This window comes from Nicrophorus vespilloides, unplaced genomic scaffold, assembly GCF_001412225.1.
Source record: "Nicrophorus vespilloides isolate i.1.1-1 unplaced genomic scaffold, Nicve_v1.0, whole genome shotgun sequence".
Taxonomy (NCBI): Eukaryota; Metazoa; Arthropoda; class Insecta; order Coleoptera; family Silphidae; genus Nicrophorus; species Nicrophorus vespilloides.
Window position 1 is genome coordinate 1 of NW_017098920.1, and position 14,909 is coordinate 14,909.

A 14,909-nucleotide genomic window follows, 5' to 3' on the forward strand; every position below is an offset into this window, starting at 1 on the left:
ACATTTAAAAGGATCTACAACCAAATTCACAGTTTGTACATCAATATATGAAAAGTAGTCAGAGAACCGCTCTCTGAGTTTGGTAAGATGAAATTAGAAAAATTACCCAAAAAAAAAAATCATTTTTACCCCATTTTGGGTAATTTACCCCGGTTCCCCGACCGCTGCTCTAACATGTCTGTAAAATTTATTTGAATTCTGATTTGTTTATGCTAAATATATTTTAGTTGCGACTTGATTTTGCTTCTTCTATAATACCGGATTTTACAGACAATAATAACCTCTGAAATATAAGATTAAGGCTTTTTGAAAAACAAATTATATAAGAATGTGCATTTGTGTTTAAATCTCTGAAATCCTTTCAGTTCTTCATCCGAGTACTATTTGTTCCATCATTGTATAAGAACTACAGATTTCTTACGCTCTAGAAACTGTATTGATTTCTATTTCATCTACGACCTGATATTTGTTTACGTTCGCATCCTATTGTATTTTTGTTTTGTTTTATGTGATCCCTCTTATTTTTGCTCTTCTTTGAATTATTATTCGCGCAGCAATTCGCCCCGAATCCGTGGGCGGCGCCTGCGTCGCGCCCTTTCCGCCTGGCCCTGCGTGTCGATAAGGGAAGAGCGTCGCGACGCGTCGACTCCAACTAGTGTTCGGCGTCGCGGTTCTTCTCGAGGAGTCGGTCACAAGGTCGCGACCGCGCACCAACGCTCCCTCCAAAAAGATAAATAAATAAATTTAAAAAAATAATAAAGAGGAACTGATAGATCGTCACCATCGGTGAAAGAGGTGATAAACGCGGGAGAAAAATGATGCTCACGTTGAACGTGGTAAGGAAAGAGAACAGATTACCTTTTTCATCGTAGGCTCGTATAGTTACAATTCATAACGCAATTACTCTTCGCCATCTCCTCCCCGGATGCTGGCTGGCTGCATGGGCGAAATCATATGTTTCGCGTTTTCTCTAACGTAGATCGCTCTAAACGTACTTACTATATTTACGCTATGTATTATTAAACGTAAACAATATATTAATAAACAAACAAGATAAGTTTCTATGAAAGTTAATATAAATTTATCTTGCTAAATTTCATAATATATATGTAGAAAAATAAAATGGATAGATAAATTGTTGGAGTAATGTTAAAGGTTATAGATTGTTTTAGTGGATGAGGTATTGAGTGTTCTTTATATTTGTGAGGGAAATCATTTGTTTCTTGTAGCAAAATTGAATACTGATTATCACATCTATAAAAAAAAACATATTTATTTCTTTTTTAAAAACAATAATATATTCTCAATATATAATATATAATCATAAACTATTCTGTATAAATATAAATGTAACAATACGTATAGGTATCTTGTTTTCCTTAGGTATAGTAGAAATGTGTATAAATTAGTCTAAGTACCAATGATAATAATAATGACCGTGTCGTGAGGGGTGGTGGGCTGTTTGTTATTTTTTAATATATTTTTTTTTGCTTTTCGTTTGTTTGCAAATCGGTGGTGCATCGCATCGGCCATCACGAGTAAGTCCCTAGTATGTACTCCGGTTTCCAGAGTTGGTTCGAAAAGAAATTGTTCACAATAGCAATGTCCCTGTCATGGTCGGGGGTGGCGGTGACCGGTGCGATGGTCACCCCCTCAGGTACCACCAGTCCGAACGGTATTAGCGGATCATCGACCACTCTCTTCCTTCCGCCTCTACCGGACGTCTTGTTGGACGAGCCCTCGGCGGTTGCTATCAGCTCGCACTGAGATGGTAACATGCCTACATCCTGCGAGGAGCTCGTCTCCGCCTCATCCAAATTCTCACTAGTTTGCGGCGATGCTGCGGGCTTGATGGCAGCCCCCCTGTGGTGGCCGTAACTGTTCAAGCCCATGCTGCTGATAAGCTTCTCGCGCTGCAATCGAACCCTCTTGGTGGTGATCACAAATGCGCTGACGAAGGCCTTCTGGCAGACGTCCACCGTCTTGACGCTGGGCAGCACCGGCACCAGATACTTGCAGGTGATCCGACGCGGCGACCTTCCGCTGACTGTCATTTCCGGCAGGTTCATACGCGCCCTCACATCCATATGCTTACGCAAGAACGCGTTCTGTTTGTCCGTGTCGCAGAGGCCGTAGAAGTGCGTGAAGAGGCGCTCCCTCAGCTCCACGGGAACACGTTCGTCGCATTTTTGCGGGCACGTGCACAGTTCATCTGGAAAAGCAAGAAAATTGAAAGTTAGAGGGCGAGCCAAATCAAGGTTTTCTTGTCTGTGCGATTCGATGGGCGCGAGTTTCAACGTTTCAACCTACGTCACACCGCGGGGGTTTGTGTAATCCCGGCGAACTTTGGGGGCGGTCGGGGGATGAAATCCCTCTCGTTCTGCTCTATACTATTGTTCGATCCGCATAAAAGCTCACCTACATTCCATCCCACGTTCCATATTTAGACCTCTCCCATCGTCCAAATTGCTTCTCTTATTTATCATCCTCACAAAACCCAACAAAACGAATGATACAGTAACAAAATTACATTTGATAACAATATCATCTAGTATATAATGTTTCAATTCATCAAGTATATTAATTGTTAAATATTCAAAACAATTGTATTAATAATAACGAGTTAAATCATTTTGTTACGTTTTCCAATTCAAAATTAACAATTCTTGACATATAAAACTACTTCTGATTTATATTGTTTAAATTTGCATCTATCAATTACATCAATGTTTAAAAACCTTTACCAACATTGTTAAATCAGATTTATATATCTATTGATTATTTACCAATAATATATTTAGTAATATAATAGTATTAGAAAATGTTATGCCTTTAACATGTAACATTCATATTAATTCTTACTAGAACAAACTACTTTATCTTTTAAATATGCATGCGTATACACTTGCACAATTCAATAGTAATTAGTAATCTAAAGTGCTTGTGTCAAAAATGCCGTTTCTAGTTTACCATTTCGGAGATGATTTCATCAACATACAAACAGGTTCTTTTCTAAGACGTTGGCGTGCACAGACCGAAAACTTTCGTTAATGGTGGTCTAGCGAAACAGAAATGAATTCGTTCAATTACGAGACAAATTTTGCAGTGGTTTGTTTCATATGTTTTTTACTCTTATTACGCATTCACATCAACAATCCCATTCAACTAATTATCGCGATTCTGCTTACCTATGCAAATTCATAGATCGTGTGCAACGAGTAAATTTATGTTTCTTTTTGAATCGCGCACGAAATTCTTCCACCTCGTGCTTAGAATACTAATATATCGTAGGTAATATCTATTTATTATTTAATTTACTCTATTAGAAAAAATAATATGTAACTACTATCAATTTATTTAATATAGAGCATGTATTTAATTAAACTGGGATGAAATTTATGCCATTCGAAATTTGATTTGGATATAGCTGTTACATTCACAATAATTATATTCTCTCAAATAATTTACTGTTCTTTTCAATAAAATAATTTTAATAATTGAATGATGAAAAATCCTGGATAAAAAAGTTACAATGCGCAATGTAAATTGTAAGTTTGTTTTTAAGTATATTTTAATTAACAGAACCATCTTATAATCGATGAAAAAACAAGATGCAATTGAGTCGAGTGTTTTTTTTTTTATAGATTTTAAAATGCTGAGAATAGATCCGAGAATCTCCCATTATCTGATAAAAATCAAGATGAAAGTTATCCAATAATTGAATACACCACATAATCTTGTTTTGATGTCGAAATTATAATTATAACAATTAAATTCAATTTACGTTTCGTTTCAATGGCAAATTAAAACGTGTGAATGTCGGAATTGTTAAAATATAAGCGGTATATCAATGCGTTCCTAATTAGTAGCAAAATAAAATAGTTTAATTAATCGATAATTTCGTAGATGCAATAAATAAAATAATTTTGAAGTATTTTTACATGTTAATCATCGATAGTCGCAAGAAAACTTAGGAAAGTTTCTAGATAATTGTTTCGATTAAGGCTCTTTCCGCTTTGCGGTTATTAAAAACCTGTTGGCGTTTTTCGAGTGAAAGAAAATAAAGCTATTTTTACGATCGAAATATTTAGTTTCTTAGCATAATTTTTTCGAAAACACCAACCTAAGATTGTCAATACTCAATATTATAATTCTCAACATAGATGTTATGGTCGGCAATAAATATTGTGGTTTTATGAATGTCTTAAGGTTGACGACTCGCTGAACCCACGCGCCTGTACAAATAAAGTAGATTTGTTTATTTTTTTAAATTTATGACAATTAAAATAAAATAATTAAATGACGAATTAGTGGAAGTTCTAATTCGTCATTTAATTAACTTGGAAATAGACTGAGTTTAACTGTATATTAAGTTGTCATTTACATAATTAGCTTTGAAAAAAATCGATGTAATGTAAATGGGGATATGGACTAAATTGATGTCAAAGGGTTAATTGAATATTAATGAAATTGATGTCACAAAGGTGTTATTGACTATCAGCGTTCTATTTGTATATGTGACTATTCTTCGTGTTTAAGGTAAAAAATGGTTTAAACTTTCACGACGAGTATTTCGGTATGTTAATCGTTTTGGAGTTCTGCATACGAAGAGAGCGCGTATCGATTCGAAGATGGGCTCCTAATATTTAATTTAAGGTCTTTAATGGCTTGATCGATAGGCGGTCGCGGCGTCACGGCAAAAAAAGGAAAGGCGGCTTTCGCGTAATTTTAGACGAATACTTCTAAGATTCGGATGATTAGGTAATTTTTAAGGTCTTGATCAATAGGCCAAGCAGCCAGGACTTTCTCTCCCCGATCGGTTACGCGCTCGAAACAGCGTTTTTGGACCGTGGTGCCAAAGCACCTTCGGCGAGGGTCTTTTGTTTGTTTGGTCTAGGTCTTTTGCAAACAAACAGATTGTAGCCTGGTTACTACGTGCGCTCTTTTCGTTTGGAAACAAACGGGGACTTTTTTTGCGGTTCGCGTTTTGGTCTTTTATTATTTTTCCGAAGGCCGCTGGTGTTGCACGATGTCGTGGACGGACGTTCCTTGAAACTGCGACCTACATACAAGTAAGGTCATCGCGGATCGGACTTTTTTTCCACTCTCGAACGTCGTTTTGCGTGTGTGTGCACACGTTCGGGGGGCCTTTTTAAATGGCACGTCCATATCCTAAAAGGGGCCCCTCGCAACGACGATGACGAACGCCCTACCGCACGATTCCGTACAAAAAAAAACTATATAGTACTGAGATATACTAAACGACCGCATCGGTTTTCCCCGAATCGCATAAACAGAAAGCACGATAAATAGCATGAGAATACTGACAAACAAAAACATGGAGATAAATAAATAATGTATGGGCCGCTGGGACCCGGAACTGCCCGATGCAATTGTTTTTAGGGAATCTCTTGGATTTGAGCAGGACATCATCGTCGACGAGGTGTTATTATTGTTGTCACAGGGAGCTGTCAAAGCTGTGACGACAATGTAAACACACCACGTACATCGGGATGACGAGGAAGGTGGAGGAGGACTATACTTCTCTTCTCATGTTTTCACGAGCTCTCAGGGATTTCTTATTGGAAGGTTGTCGGATGTTCGGGTAGGTTTCTGGTGGCGGGATACGAACCTGCGACTTTCTTCGCCGGTATGAGTTTTCCCGTCCTCGAGATGTAAGCCAGACCGGAGCTCCTCAGGTGCTTCTGGAGTTTCCTCTTGGAGCGCGGCGTGTTTTTCTCGATGCCTTGCAGAAGAGCAGCTGTCAACGTCGCCATACTTTTTAATACCGTGGCGCTAACATAATGGGCGTGAGGAACGATACAAACACTCGCTGCTCACACTCTCTCTCGCACACTCTCACAAGTATACGAGCACACACAGAGGCGCGCATGCATACACGTACACACTTATACCACGGTGGGGTAAAAAAACACACTCATACACACGGACGCACACATTCATAGGAGGAGGTCGTGCGACGCACACCAACTCTGCGCCGCTGCTGTCGCTCCTGCCTAACCACCGTTGCGCAATCCAATTACAATTGTAGGCATTGCACACCGCTGTTCTTTCAGTTGCATACGTTTTTTTTTCCCTCCTCGACCTCTTCGCAAATTGATTTAAATCGCCAGCTGTTCATACTGTGCTTCATCATTTCCAAGTACTCCCGAAGCGCTCTTAACTTGCATATCATCTCACCCATTGTTCTCGGAACAAATTGATTCAAATTTGTTAGAACACAATGACTTGATCGATATACCTGTTTACATATACGTTCATTGAATACAACATTCATTTGTATCTTATAATTTAACATATTTGTAGATTTCATCGATATCCTAATTGGAATTGATTAATAATTTATCCAATTAGTCTTCAAGTGCTCTTAGCTACAATTTGATTTCTTTGAAAAAATCCTTTCTAATCTATTCATCTCCTTTACTGAATCTATTTGTATAAACAGAAGACTGTTTAGTCAATCTGTCTCCACATAATTTTAACTTTTATTTCGGAATAAATAGTTCTTAGAACAAATTGATCCAAATGTCTTTACTATATTTATCTTTACTAGTTATTTTAGTATATATGTAAGAACAGGTATTCCAATTGGAATTGGTTAAACATTTATTCGAATTATCTGCAAATACTTTCATTTCAATATTTATTTTGCCTGAGAATAAATTGATACAAATTTGTTACAATGTTTTGTTAGAAAATAAACATTTCAACACTATCCAAATTTGATATCTTCAATCTTACCTTTTTATATATACGTTCATTGAATACATTCATGCTAATGCATATATCTTAATTAATTTAATGAGCTTGTAAGAATATACAGATCTAAATTAATTAGTTTTTTTTTGGTTAATTAACCTTGAAAAACTTTAATTTCATTTTGTTTTATTGAGAAAATTTGAAATAAGTTGAAATTCATTACATCTATTTGTACATGCGTAAAATCGATAAGATTTCACTAGATGTTGGAGATATAATCTTACTTCAAGTTAATTTGTAGGCATACTTCAGTAGCGTCTGATACATTGGATTACAACTAACATTCTACAAGTACGTGCATGCTGCAAATAGATGCTTGGGGTTTGAGGCCACAAGTGGCCATTGTATGCGAAACCCTAACAAATGCCTAACATACCGCATGTAATGTTATTTAGTTTCAAACGTATATTAAACTAGTCTCCTATTATGGCAATTATTAACGTTATTTAATATTAGAGTATAGTACAGATTGCTTCGATAATTGTAAGCAACAATCAATGAATTAACCGATCAATGTTGTATTTCATCATGTATAAATGCATCATTCTATATAATTGCGAGCCACTTTGTTTAAATGTAACAGAAATAATTTATATTTGTGTGTTTATTTATTCCTGGCCTTGGCTTGTTTTTTTTCTCTTACCTACGACGAGGATTGATTTTTTTTCTCCTCGCAACATTTGTCGTTTACGTGGAGAGATCTCTGTAGAAAGAAAACGGCGGACAGAATATAATTCCATTTCAAAAGTACTTACACAGAAGGCAATTTAATTATATTTTATAATTTACTTTGAACCAAACCCGTCGCATCCATAAATTTAATGCAGTTGCGTTTCAATTTTAGTTTGCGAACGAAAACAATTATGTTTGCTATAATTTTCTAGAGAAAAAAAATAAAGTAAATTGGTTTCAATTCTAAATATATATACAGTTTTGCATATACTAAGTGTGAATGACGCAATAAGCATGTTTGAATGTATAATTTTGTTAGTATACGATCTGCCCTTGCCCTATGTATTATTCAAAGAGAACATAAGTTAGTGCGAAACGATAAATAAAACAAAACGAATTTGTTAATATCTTAACGCGATCTTTTATTAACGCCGCGCTGAATACATTAAGTGCATTTATTACTTTTGCTCTGGCATTGGGAAATGAAGAGCGACACGTAATTATATTAGTTTCGCGAATAAATAACCGTTCCAGCTCTTGAAGTTATACACATTTTCCTGTCATAATTTCTACTTTATGTAGTTCACTTCAAGAGCGTGTATTTTTCTACCTGCAGCTATTTAATAATTGATATTAGCGTTTCTGCAGAAGTAGGATAATTACTTTTACTTGAATCGTGGGTATTGTTCTTCATGGTTCTCAGCATACGAGAGTTAAGCGCGTATTTTTTGAGTAGTGTTTTGGGTGGGTGGATAATTGGTACAAGAATTATCGTCACATTATTGAAGATCGTTTAAATCAGGATTTCCCAAACTATGTTCCGCGTGTTAATAGGTATTGCGTGAAAAACAGGAATGAAATAATTACTAAATAAATAATGAATTTTTTTTTTAATTTTATTGATTATATACAAAATAAACAAGGTGTTACGTGAAAATTTCAGGATTTACGAAGTGTTCAGTTGTAGGAAAAGTTTGGGAATTCCGGGATGAAATAATGGATGTATGTTAAAATATGTATTGCAAATTTGGATTAGGATATTTCTGCAAAATATATAAATTGCATTAGGTGTACCACATGGTAGTGTATTGGGTCTTATTATGTGTCTCTTAGATTTGATGAAATGAACGGAACAAAAAAAAACTAGTTTTTAAATAAATTTTCTTGTGTAATTGACTAGAGAAAACAAATTATATTTAATTATTGTAGTTGGAATCAGCGCGGTTCTAACGCGTTTGAAATATTATGTAACATCTTTTTTTTGTAAGATTAGTACCAATACATTTGGCATAGAATACAACTGTAAATTTCGTACGTTCAATAGGTCACCATATGCAAAATTAACGAAAATGGTCTGGAGCGCAATCAGATTTAATTGCAGCGCCATGCATAATAGAAAAGGCAAGGAAGGCGTGTGTGGTGTGTGTGTGTGTAGGAAGAACCACTTGTCTTTTGAAATTCATAAATTTACGACCGACACACAGGAGATTTATGCATGCAACGTCGGTAATTAAGTAATTTCGAGTGACGGAAATAATTAGCAATGTAGGAATGGCAAAATGGGTTTCTAAAAACGTGCCGACGAAACGATTTCAGGGTAAAGCGAGGCGCGGCGGAGAGAGAGAGGGGTGGAAACAACGATCAGAATCATTATCGAATTATGAATTCCAGCTGCAATGCAAAAAGAGAAACGTTCATTCTCATCCTCGAGTTTCATTAATTACAATCAAGTGGACTGTTTTGCATTTCTTCCTACGTCGCAGGATGCAATTGTTTGTTGCACTCTGTGTGTTTGTTGCAAATTTTGTTATTGTCTTTGGTGGTTTTTAGGTGCGGCATAAAATGTTCGGATGGGCTAGTTAATAATGAATCGACTATTTAATGGAGAACAAAGAGCAGTTAGTTTTGATCGTGTTGCTCGGTTTCCACCCTCGCCTCGCGGCCTGCGCTCAAATGTCAGGGGTCAAGTGCAGCGCCGTTGCCCAGGGCAAAGTTTGATGCTATAAGGTCACTTGATATTTCGTCGACTGTGCGATTTTCAATTGTCCTTTGATTATTGGAGTAGATCAAGTTTAGTTTTTTGCTAACGATTTATTTCTATTTAAATGAATCTAAAAAGATTAACTTCTAAATATACCTCGCTAATATCCTGTACTGTTTGAAACTGCACAATAAGAGACTTGGGTGTATAAATGAAAAACAAATGATCATTTATAATTTAGTGTACTAATTTGTAGAATTTATTAATATTCAAATTTAGTTTTTCTATAAATTTTCAAAAGTGAATCCGCACTGATCGAATCAGCACTATGTATTGCTGTATTAACATTTTAAATTTATTGATTATGAATACAGTGGAATTCGCTTAATCCGTTATGTGTGTGCAAAGTTTATGATGTAGTAGGCGCGCAATCCGGGACTTCTCTTCTCCTCGTCACTCGTTATGCGAATCGTCGCTCGTTAAGCGAGTCATTTTTCTTACAATTCATTTTGATCGTTAAGCGAAATGCTCGTTATGCGAGGTTCCACTGTGATCTAGTTTTAAAGGATTTAACTAAAAAATAGTACACTATTTCATAATTCAATCTTTTAAATACAAAAAATATATTTAATCCATATTGTATAATTTAGTATATATTCAATTAATTATAACTACGTGAACTATATATATTTTTTTATTTATAGATGTATATTATAATACGTCGAGTTGTTTGTTTCTTTAGTTAGCAATTAGCGTAATTTTACCCCCACGAGTCTCATAAATTATATTCCGGTGTTGGGTTCTATATTAGAATTCCCTTTAAACGCTTACTACACTAGGGCGGATTACATTCAAAGTTCTGTCAGCGCTTTAGTTAATAATTCATTCTTTATGTTTTACTGTTATCAATTGTATACAATAATTATCAGTATTACTCAAACAATTCAATTGCAGATTATTCTCTACTCTATTGAGTTAAACTTCGTAAAGTGTAAAACTCGTGTTTATCACTGTTGAAATTTGTATTCTGATCTTTTTATATAATCAAAGTTTTTAGTCTCTCAATTGATTGTTAAATATAACAATAATATTTGCAATAATTACAAAAAGTGCCCAAAAAACTAATGAGTATTCATAATTAAAATCATGAAATAAATGATTCGTCTTTATAGCTATTGACCAGTTTTTTCGTCCACTTTTACACTTAATATAACATATTTCAATGTAATTTTTCTGTCATATTACATTAGACTTAATATTTTATACGTTTTATAAACTACATAAATAATATACATTGAACAAATTCGTTAACTAAATTTGAATATTTTAATTAGAATTAGAAGTAAAATATAAAATTATAGAATAAATATGATTTAGTAATGTAAAGTGTATTCAAATTATCTGAAAAGAAAGTTAATTTTAATTGAATTTTTAATTTTTACTATTGAACAACATTTATGAATGAGTAAAAGTGAGCGTACATTTGTAAATAGTAGAAACAATGTTATTAATGAATGGACACAATAAAAACTGTGCTTGAAAATCTTAATATAAGTGTTAGTAATAAATTAGTTCAAAAACTACAAATTTCTATAAAATCAGTTTTAGATCGTGCAATGCCAACTCACGTTGACACACATATCGCAAGTACTTGTACAAGTTGTCGAATATAAGAAATTTGGCAAAATCCGCGTAGTTTGTACGTATCTTTATGTCGTTATATTTTCACTTGAGTAATAAAATAAAATTCGTGACGGCTTGCAAATATTTGATACTTTTTCAATTAAATAATGCCATTGATATAAATCTAAGTCGAACAAAACCATACATTGTTCTTATCTGTCAATGAAATTGTGCAGGTCATAAAATGATAGCGGAATGCAAACTTTTTTGTTTTCATTTTATGTGGGAACCACAGCCAACGCCGCATAACTCATATTCCACAATACAAAGTTTCCTCTGTGCGCGGAATGTGTGCAATATAAATTCAGTTTAAACTTGACTTTCTGGTCTGGTCTGGACATTCATTGTATTGTATTGTGCAATACGCGTTTTATTGCGGAGGGAGTGAAACGGACGGTGCATGCTTCTTGCATGCATACCTTTAAATAATGCAAAGGTAAAGGTTGCTTGAATTAACCTTTACATGTTCGAACGGAGTAATATTATTAATAATAATAATGATGATGAGCGGGGAAAAAAAGTTTGCATTCGGCAAGTTTTGTTTCTCTTACATCTTTCCTTTTGAACTCCAAATGGAAGGCAAATCGAGCGGAACGAAGGGATGATAAAACTCTGGCTCGCTACTTTTTCTCCAACACTATTATTTATTTATCTCTTCCATTCTTTCTTCGGTTTTTTTTCTTTTACCACTTTTGAGCGCATATATCTTTCGTTGTCTGGAAAACGGGGGTAATTGATTGTAATCATCGAAGCGGCTCTTTGAGTGCTCAGGCAAGTTCATATTCCAGGGTCGTATTTAACAGTTTTTATTTGTAAAGTTTTAAACTTTCTTAATTTGTTCAACATTTGTTTTTAAGAATAAACAAACAACTTTTACAATAACGATTATTTGTCACTAATAAAAAATATAATCAAATGGTTACATAGCAAACCGTTAAATATAACAGACAAAAAATAGACAGAGATAAAAGATTTTAAGAATAATTAAGTTATTATTAAACAACATATTAAGAATATACGTTCATTCAACTTCAATGTACACATTGAAATAAAATTAATATTAAAATAACATTGTTAAAGGTTAAACTATGTGAAAGATCTTTCTAAAAATTTGAATATTGATTTTGTATGTTCTGATAATAAAGTGGAGGATATTTATTGTTAAGTCAATAAATCGCAGATAGTCAACACCCTGAAAATCGTTTCGCGTCTTGACACAATTTGAATTGTAGCTTGAGCATGTGAATTTAGTGGATGCTGTTCGAGTTGAAAGGCAACGAACTGTATCAGTGATCGATCTTAGAGTGAAAGATGTTTGACACGGACGTTTGTAATGATAGCGTTCACATAGGTAACAAATTGGCTTTGTGTGTTAATATTACATTTATAATTGATAATTAAAACGTAAATTTAAAAAAAATAATATGTATTAAAATTATAGTAAAATAAAAAAAAACAATTATTTACTTTTTTTGTGTTGAAGTTATTAGAATAATAATGTTTGATTTGTTTTTGTAATTCTATCACTTATTATTTATGTGATAAACATATTTATGACTATACATTATGTTAATTACTGTTAATTGAATTAGTTTTCATCTATATTGTTTCAATTTTAATATTCAGTAAATTAGTTCCCAATTAACAAGTTCCAAATTACTTTCCTTACAGTCATCAAGTGAATTACACATGTCAATGTTGTTTCATCAATTGAAATTGAATACTTTCTATACATTTTTCTAAAATATTTCTTGCAGAAATATACTATGGTATCAATTGAAATATAAGGACTTTATCTATATTATTTTATGCATCTGCAATATTTAATATTTTAAATCGTGGAATTGTTTGTCCTATAAGTTTATTGAAAGTGTTAAGTTCAAAGTTTATTTTATATATCAGAAGTTCTCAATCTATGGGCCGCGAAATGACAGGTGTCACTTTATGTCAAACCGAGGAAATGGTGAACAACTGTTAGCAATTGGGATACAGTACAACTGCAAACAAATATGTTGGGTCGCGCGAAAAAATGGTTGAGAAACGCTGTTCCATATAAATATTTACTTTAGTCATTGTAGATTGTTAATCTTATTTGGTGAATATGTCTTTATAAAAGGAACATTTGCTGTTCTCTTTTGTTTACTTCATTTTCATACGTTATATAATCTAGACCTTTAGATATGATATATTGTCAGACATTTTTCTTGTTATCTCTTATTCACATTCCAATAAGACTTATTGGAATTTGCATGATGAAGAAAAATGAAATGTATTTATAGATAAAGACTGTTTGTCTTTAAGAAATATAACAATATATATGTAGACCCAGACAACTACCATATAAGTAAACAACATTTAGACGAATTATTACTGAAGTTATATACTACATCCGAGGATAGTGTTTTGGAATACACAAACAGGATTATATGAGATTGGACGGTGGGCAGTGGCTAGATCCGCCCCTGCCAATCGGGGGCGGCAGTAGTTTAAGGTTGGATGGTGTCGTCCGAAAAAAAGAAGAAAGTGTTTAATCGTGGGGGCGCGCAGTGTTGCAGACTAACTGGCACAAAGCCGCCCTCGCGGTTTTCGCAAACTGCGCCGTGCCTGGTATCACCGTCCCCAATCTCGACGCAACCACCCACCCACAGAAAACCACCCTTTTCGGTAGTTAATCTTCACCCATACCAACCACATCCATTTTTTGCTCTTCCCAAGATGTAACCCAAAAAATAAAAAAAATATATTGGCATCTCGGGTTTGATTGTCTATGGTCATAAAAAGTACGCCCTAGTTTCATCGAACAACGATGGATGTTTTCGATCTATTTACCAAATCGAAGCGATTGTGAAAGAAGGAAGAAACTGTAAATGAAATTCTCGGAGCATCTTGCCTGGGTCGATCGGTATTTACACCCAGCAAATATTTACTTTAATTGAAGGCGATATTTTGGATTTGGTCGAAGAAAACTGTGCTCGGATATTATTCGCAGGATGCGTAGGTATGGGAGCGCCCGTTGCGCCACTGCCTGACGAGAAGGACCTGGGGTCTTGGAAGCGCGAGATCCGATTCGCAGTCGCAACCGAGCGCTCTTTGCGAGAGCGCTTCCCCTCACGAGTTTGTCAAGTATATTCGAAGAGCTTCGAAAGTATCGCGAAGTTGTGCGAGTGTGCGTGTGCCCGAACGAGAGATCTCTTCTCCATACCATCGTCCGTGTCGAGAGTACCACTTGGAATACAGCCATGCCTCAGGTATTCACTGCCAAAAGGGCCCAAAGCTAAAATACGCGTATGTGCATGCACGGCCGCTCCGATTTGCCCGTATTTGGTGTGTACACACACAACTCGCCTATTAGGAAAACGCACTCCGAATGCAGTCCAATTGAATATGTATCGAATGATTGCAAACCGTCCCACATACGTAATATCTTCATTAATGCCTCTTTAATTAATTTCTTCTAATGCTGCCTGCTTCGGTTACGTAACGCAATGCGCTCCGGTTTTTAGCGTTTCGTTTTCTGCTCTCCCTATTTTGTCTCTACCAATAAAATATCGTTCGCGCGACTTTTTAAAAACAACAACAATAATACAGATTTTATTATGCACATGATTATTAAATAAGATTTATCTAATATTTCGATTGCTTCGTTTGTGATGATTTGTCTAAAAAACAAATAAGAATATTTTAGAAATTTATAAATTAGTAAATCGATTTACTATTATTTTGCTATAAATAATTGTTACTAACTTATTCGAGACATGTTTTATGTATTGATTGACAAACTATACTTCATTAT

At 34.7% G+C, this 14,909-nt stretch overlaps 2 protein-coding genes across 3 annotated transcripts in view; one reads left to right on the plus strand and one right to left on the minus strand.

The window, feature by feature from the left end:
* Window positions 1–668: 668 nt before the first annotated feature.
* LOC108563597 (cAMP-dependent protein kinase type I regulatory subunit) overlaps window positions 669–14,909 on the plus strand; it is a 33,127-nt gene continuing 18,886 nt past the window's right edge. The window contains exon 1 of one of the 2 annotated variants that reach the window (XM_017922323.1): window positions 669–836. In XM_017922323.1, the coding sequence (XP_017777812.1) occupies window positions 816–836 (21 nt within the window). In that variant the 5' untranslated portion in view covers window positions 669–815. Of the gene's footprint in view, window positions 837–14,165; window positions 14,365–14,909 lie in introns of those variants that run through there. The other variant, XM_017922324.1, reaches the window with a different exon arrangement.
* Window positions 1,319–5,909, minus strand: LOC108563599. Its single transcript, XM_017922325.1, has 2 exons — window positions 5,633–5,909; window positions 1,319–2,212 (listed from the first exon to the last, which is right to left on the minus strand). The coding sequence occupies exons 1-2, from the start codon at window positions 5,775–5,777 to the stop codon at window positions 1,533–1,535; spliced, it is 825 nt and encodes a 274-aa protein (XP_017777814.1). The 5' UTR covers window positions 5,778–5,909; the 3' UTR covers window positions 1,319–1,532.